Here is a 7,220-nt window from a genome sequence, read left to right on the forward strand (position 1 = left end):
ATTATACATTTAATTTGATTATGTCTTATCAAACTCGTTCAGCTAACGGCCATCTACCACACAGAAGAGCGGTTAGTGAAAAGGACACCCATTCAACGGTCATTATATATGCAGTTTCCTTATACCCTCTAAAAGTATAACTTCGTTAATGAGGCTTATTAGCGATTCGACTGACTTTTTCTTCTACATATAGAAATTAAACTTCTATTATGTATGTATGTATGTATATATATATATATATATATATATATATATATATATATATATATATATATATATAACCTTTTAAAATTCTAAGTTTAAATATTAATTATTCGAATTAAACTTTTAATTAATTAATATTAAACCAATTATGATTTATCTTTATATTTTAATTAAACATATAATTAAATTAAATTAAATCATTTAAAATTAAATGATTATTTTTAATTAAATAATTAATAAAATAATTCAAATTTAATCCTAATTTAAAACCCTTCTAATTTTTGAAATTAGGGTTTAGGGTTATCATGTTTTAATTGCTCAAATATTAAGGCAATTAAAATAATAATTGAGAAAAGTAGAAAACCCTAAGGGAACCCTATAATTTTCAAAAATTGGGTTAAGGAGGCTAGGGTTTCAAGAAACCCTAACAAAGTCGAAATTCTGAAGGCAAAGGGTTTATTTTTTATAAACCCTAATTTGATTCATTTAATTTTATGCACAGTCAATAGAAAACAATGGTTCTGATACCACTGATGGGTTTTATAGGCTATTAAAATACATATGAAACAAAAATCTTAACCCTTAACTTGACATGCAACATATAGAGGATCTATGTCTTCTCTGATTGATAGCAATAAACAATGAATATCAAGAACCCTAAAAGAACCCTATTGAATTCAAAATTTATAGGTTAAGGTTTACATACTTTTGATTTATTATTGCAAATAAATCCTTGATCCCATTCTTGATTTCTTCAGAAAGTCTAGCACCAAAAGTTTGATGTCTCTAATGGTTTGTACCCAAACCCTAACAATTAGAATACATGAGTAGAGAGGAGGAGAGGGAAGAAAATCTGTTATTCTCTTGGGAAGAAGGAGTGGAAGAAAGTCATAGGCCAAGAGGTCCTATTTATAACTGATACAAGGAACCTTGGAAACCTTAACTTGAATATAATATTAATATTTCAACTAGGTAATTATCTAATTTATTAATTATCTACAAGGAATAATCTAGATCCTGTTAGGATCCTTCCCAGAGTCGTTCAATCCCTGGAAGGTTCTGAAATTCCTTCTTGTTCAACTATTGAACAGTTATAGCTTAAGTCCTTACACTTTTAGTTAATCCAATTAATCTTAAAATTAATTTCAATTAATTTCTTATTAATTCTTAATTAAATAATATTATTTCTAATTAATATATTAATCATATAATATATAAACAAATCATTTATTACAATTTATTAATCAATCTCTCTCTCCAAATGTCATTCTACACAATTACTAGTTATGAGGACAATCCAAAAAATACTTTATTTAAGTTCAAGTATATATTAATTTATTTATAATCTTAGACACTTTAATCCAACAGAATTTTCACAACTTCTTAAAGCATAACCTAAAAATCATAGAATGTATATTACAATTATGACCTTGCCTAGTGGCAAGAAAGATTGTTCTACAAGTAGATGTAGTAGCATTAAGTCCAAAACGTTATGTCTTGATGTCATACAATATTTCCGAGTAAGGTGCATTATATGGGACTATCCCCCGGCCTCCCAAACAAAAGGATGGAAGATGAAAGCACAAAAGAACATAATCTACCATAATAAATGAAAATGTTATTGCCACTTGTCATTCTCTCATTTAATTGGCCACATGTCATTTTATCATAATTTTGAGATATATTAATTTTCCACTTGTCATTACTTCATTATTCATTTCCAATATATCAATAATTAGTTTCCATAAATTAAACCTATCATAATGATTATTAATTTCAAATTTGAAATTTGAAATTTCAATTTCAATTATACACTTTAACCTTTGTATTTAACCTTTGTATTTAATAACATGTTTAGTATACAGGTCTGACAATTAAACACATAATTTTAATTAATTTATTTTTTGCATGTTTTTTATTTGTCATAATTTTCACTTATTTCATATTTCAAATTCAAATAAACTTCTCATTTAATCACTCCTATTTAACATTATGTTTTAATCAACCCGTATAATATACGGATCTCACAACTAGTGATAGAAAAAAGAAAAGTACAATATCAGATAACTAGCATTCGTATGTATATATGTATATATACATATAAACTTGCATTGTAACACCCGATTGGGACTATTGTATAGTTTTGTAGTTTTAACTAATATCAACACGAGCACAGATTAAGTATGGAAAAACATAGACACATAACAGAAATCTTTGCTCAACAACACTGAAAACCAATTCTTGAGTATGAAAAAACACAAATCTTTGGTGAACAACAGTGAAAAGCCATTCTTGGAGTATATGATTCTATTACACGCACGCTTTCTTTTAGTTGTCTCTTTAGTATTAAGAAAAACCCCCTCTATACACTCGTATTCATCTACATACTGTATTACGCAATTTTCCTATACTCAACTTTCACTTCGTGTCTCACCTTTCTCCTGTAAATTCTACACCACCCAAAAAACTCATTAATCACTTAAATATATTTAAAAAAAATTAAAATATATATAAAATAAGTATGTACCTGAAGTTCCTTTAGAAATGTTACTAATTCAACTTTGATTTCAGAGAAAGAAGGGCGGTTGACAGGATCAGTTTCCCAGCATCTTTGCATCAATTCCAAAAGCTTTGGGTGTGTATTTGTTGGAAGATCCGGTCTACGCCCCTGATCACACATATAAAAATACAATTTTTATTTTAAAATTTTATAAAATAGCCGTGTTGTATATTTTTAATTATTTATTATATTGATAAATGATAAGAAAAAAAGATAATGGAAAGTAGAGCGTTACGCCTTACCTGTCTTACTCCCAAGGCTGCTTGCAATGGTGTCATGTTATCGTAAGGAATCTACAAATAAATATTTGGTTTAGTAGTAGTCAAAAGACGTTTTTGCCCTTTTAAGAAGTGAAATTTAACCTTGGCTGTGACGAGCTCCCACAAAACAATTGCGAAACTGAAAACGTCTGCTTTTTGATCATACGGTTGATGATTTATGACCTCGGGAGCCATCCATCGATATGTTCCAGTCTCAGCTGTCATAACTCCCTCTTGATTCTGAAAGCGCGCGACCCCAAAATCAGCCACCTTTACAACCTAAACAAAACATTCAAAAGTTGAAGTCATTAAAAAAAATAAATAAATAAATAAATAAATAAGACTCACATTATTACTATCCATGAGCAAATTGGCAGTTTTGAGATCCCTATGAATGATATTGCTCTTGTGGAGATACTCCATTCCTTTACAAACATCTATAGCAAACTGAACTAATTGGGGAAGGGACAAGTTGTGGTGGTTTTTATGTAAATATTCATAAAGGCTGCCACCTGGCATGTATTCTGTAAACAACCATTTATATATTTTTATTAAATGCTTAGAAAAAGCTTAGAATTATATATAAACAACAATTTCTACTTCTGAAAGAAGTTGATACCTGTTATTATGCACATGTTAGGCTGCTTTGTACAAGCACCAATAAAACGAACAACGTTTCTATGACGAACCTCCCTGTAAAAAGCAAACAATTATTTAAAAAAACAATAAAACTGTTGCTTTTGGAGTATGATATTTATTGCTTTGATTAAAAAAAATTACCTAAGAATAGTAACTTCATGTGAAAATTCATGCTCCAATGCTTCATTCAGGTGCTCAGATCTAAGAATTTTCACAGCAACTTCCTGACCAACATACACACCACGATGCCTTGCCAAAAATAAAAAGAGAGAGAATATTCAGAGTTAAATTAAATGAAAGCAATAATAAATAATGGACTTACAGATCACCACAAGATCCAGATGCAACTTTTTCTCCTATTTTGAGTAATCTTATATCTATCTCTGTATCTATAAAACTAGCTTCAGCAGCTACTGCTCTTTCTATTGCTGATTTTGAACGTTTAGAACCCGACCATGAACCCTAAAAAGTTAACAAAAGTAAATAAATATTTCATAGAAATAAAGATATATGTATATAATAAAATAATAATAATATGAAGTACCTCACTCCTAGCAATTGCTCTTTCCATTGCTACATGAAGAGCCTTTGTTTCCTGACAAGAATATAATAACATTCAGAGTTTGAATAAGAGATGAAGAAAATAACAAAGCAAATTGTTATAAATAATACCTGAAGAGGCCACCCATCAACCACAAACACATCCAAAGAATAGCCATCAGTTGTTGAAAACACATGTGCTTCACGTATGTTGAGTCCTATGTCAGAAAGCAAAGCTGAAAGCTAAAGGAAAAGAAGACAGGTTAAAAATACAAGACTATGACACAAAATAACAGCATAGATATCTCTAATCTCTCAACTCAGAAACAAGAATTGATACCTGACTAAGGAGTTTAGGCTTATCAACAGCTGAAAATATCACTTCATGAATAGGTACATGGATATCATCCTGCCTGAAAAACATTCACCACATCTCAACTTATTCCCTTCATCATAAAAAAGTTCACAATTTATGAGGAAGAGAGTGTATATTCATATGTACAATACCTTCTGAAAGAGTCTCCATCAAGATTCTCTTTGACCTTATCAAGAGAAGTTTTTCTGACTTCCAAGTTTAAATCCTCAAGTTTAGAACAAGCTTCAAAATCCATCTCAGGCTTTCTGTCATGTGATAACTTGGGTCCCACAGTTAGTTCTTGTTGGTCATCATCTGCTTGAGTCCCAAAGTTCTGTAAACTCAATTGTGGAGCATAAAAAGGTAAGATATAATGTTTGTTATGTTTAGAAAAGACACAAACAAAGATAGATAACATTCATAATGTTATCTATAAAACATTACCTCTAAAAAGCGGACATGAAAAACAGGTCTATTCTCAGGGTCCTTTGCTAAAACAAGGAGCTTCTGATGTAGTAATACATCTTCAACTCTATCCAAGTTGATATCCAGTGCATAACTGACACAGATAAAACCCAAAATTTATCAATAGATGAAAATGTTTCTCAATATGTACAGAATTAAATTGATACTCTGTTTTCACATCTGCTACAGAAAATTTGATTGTGAATTGGCTTAGTATCCTGTTCATGATAGGAATTACAATAACAGAAAGATTGAAAGTTGGAACAGAATCAGTAATATCAAAGAAACATACTCATTTGGTATTTAATTAACAATTATCCTAAACATATCTGGATATTAATAGATAAATAAATGTATATGCGTGTTTACTAAAAATAGAGTATACAATAGCCAAAACTACAGTGTCACTGGTTCACGGCATCTTCTTTTACACATGATAAATGATTCAATCTCCAAAGTAGATTGAAAAATCCACTTCAAACAGGAATTATCAACAAAGACATAATAAAGTGGAACAAACGCATTAGAAACCTACACGCAAGCATTACTTTAGAGTAATATAAGTGATTAATCACCAAATTCTATTCCCTTCGATCAAAGAGCAAGTGAACAACACATTGACAACACTTTCCCCATATTTACATTGTTAAGCTACCTCCAAAAAAAATTCCACGCGAAATAAATAAATGAAAACTACATGCTTAATCATATTCAATATAATAATGCGCTAAGCGCATTATTACACACTCAAGAACTCAAGAATCTGCAGATGAGAGATTATCTAAAAAGGAGATACGAATTGATAATCTAAATATACCTAGCAGGTAATCGATTGAAGTGAGCTTCCAATTGATCACGAAATTCAGGATGAGCGGTAGCCTCTTCGTTTCCAATCTCCAGTAACCGATTATACACATCATTCACTATCTCGTTGCCGCTGAAACCTCCAAAACTCCTCGGTGGTGAAGAGCTTTCACCAACTCCTTCAACTAAATCCATCACTCCACAAACTGTTTCAATGTACAACCTTACTCCATACGTAGAGCAATATCTATATAAAGTAAGATGAAAGAAAGTGATCGGAGAATATCTTCTCCGGCGAAAACGAGAGTAAGTGTGGTGGCGGTGGGGGATCTTTGACGGTGTGTTGACGGAATCTAGGAAAAAAGAGGGTAAGTTTGTACTTTTAGATGAGTTCCGAGGGCAATTTGGTCAGCCATTAGAGGTCTTTCTCCATTTGAAGAAAAAACTTTGAAAGGGGGTCAGGCTTTTTGAAGGAGGGGGGCTAATGGTTTTGTCACTGTGTGTTTTGGTGAAATGTGTGAGAGAGAAAGTGAAATAAAGGTGGAGTGGATAGGGTTGGGAAGTTTGTTGAGAAGTGAAATGACGGAAAAGGGTATCGGGTTGTTGAGATATTACGAAGAGTGGCAAAGGTGTTGAGTCAAAGGATTTGAGAGTATAAATTGAGTGAGATTCGATGAATCCATGGGAAGGGCGATTTGGTAATTATGAGGTGGAAAGAATTTTTGGGGCAATAGGAATTTAGAGACGAATTAGATCATGCTTTATAGGAAGGTAACGCCAAACGGGGTGTGCATTTTCCAGAGGAATGATAGGGTGACAGTATGTTTCACAGGTTCGATCTTTTTAGTGGAAGATCTTTGAGTTGGCTTGCATTACTTTTGTTTTACTTCTAACAAAATAGTTACTTTTATTTGAAAAATAAATTATTTTGTTTTTATAATTTATAATTCTGCTTTGATTAATCAAATTGCAATAATTGCAATAGTTATAAGTTTATATAAAATTTAAAATATAATGATGATCTTGGCCAGCATATGTCTCCTGTGGAGTACCGAACTATCCTTCGTTACCGCCTCATAATTCTCATATTCCCAATTGACGAGATATGTCCAGTTTGTCACAAGGCATGTTTGGATACCTTTGGGGAACACTCGGTTCATTGTAGAGAGCTCCCTGGTTTCAAGTATAGACATGATGTGGTTCGGGATGTTCTCTTTGATGTTTGTCGGCGTGCTGGTATTTCTGCGAAAAAAGAAGCGCCAGTGAACTTTTTGACGGACCCGCAGGATGGCAGGTCCACACTTAGACCGGCTGACATTTTGGTCTTTGGATGGATAGGAGGGAAGCATGCGTGCGTGGATCTTACTGAGGTCTCACCTCTCGTTGGTTTGGG

General features: G+C 32.0%; 1 protein-coding gene across 1 annotated transcript; it reads right to left on the reverse strand.

Moving 5' to 3' along the window:
• Positions 1-2,381: 2,381 nt before the first annotated feature.
• Positions 2,382-6,552, reverse strand: LOC111890604 (serine/threonine-protein kinase STY46). The gene is made up of 14 exons (XM_023886706.3): positions 5,841-6,552; positions 5,003-5,117; positions 4,711-4,892; positions 4,544-4,616; positions 4,336-4,446; positions 4,208-4,258; positions 3,986-4,125; positions 3,805-3,912; positions 3,644-3,717; positions 3,373-3,548; positions 3,127-3,303; positions 3,007-3,057; positions 2,732-2,872; positions 2,382-2,654 (listed from the first exon to the last, which is right to left on the reverse strand). Exons 1-14 carry the CDS (start codon positions 6,020-6,022, stop codon positions 2,616-2,618), a joined length of 1,620 nt encoding a protein of 539 aa, XP_023742474.1. The 5' UTR covers positions 6,023-6,552; the 3' UTR covers positions 2,382-2,615.
• Between the last annotated feature and the right edge of the window lie 668 nt (positions 6,553-7,220).

The sequence above is a fragment of the Lactuca sativa genome, chromosome 6, assembly GCF_002870075.4.
Source record: "Lactuca sativa cultivar Salinas chromosome 6, Lsat_Salinas_v11, whole genome shotgun sequence".
NCBI lineage: Eukaryota > Viridiplantae > Streptophyta > Magnoliopsida > Asterales > Asteraceae > Lactuca > Lactuca sativa.

Excerpts from the sequence above, each read along its gene's own strand:
- LOC111890604 (XM_023886706.3), bottom strand. The coding sequence starts at position 6,022 with ATGGATTTAGTTGAAGGAGTTGGTGAAAGCTCTTCACCACCGAGGAGT. Across the intron at positions 4,259-4,335 it reads TTGATGGGTGGCCTCTTCAG|GAAACAAAGGCTCTTCATGT; the intron begins GTATTATTTATA and ends TATTCTTGTCAG. Across the intron at positions 4,126-4,207 it reads GAGCAATTGCTAGGAGTGAG|GGTTCATGGTCGGGTTCTAA; the intron begins GTACTTCATATT and ends TTAACTTTTTAG.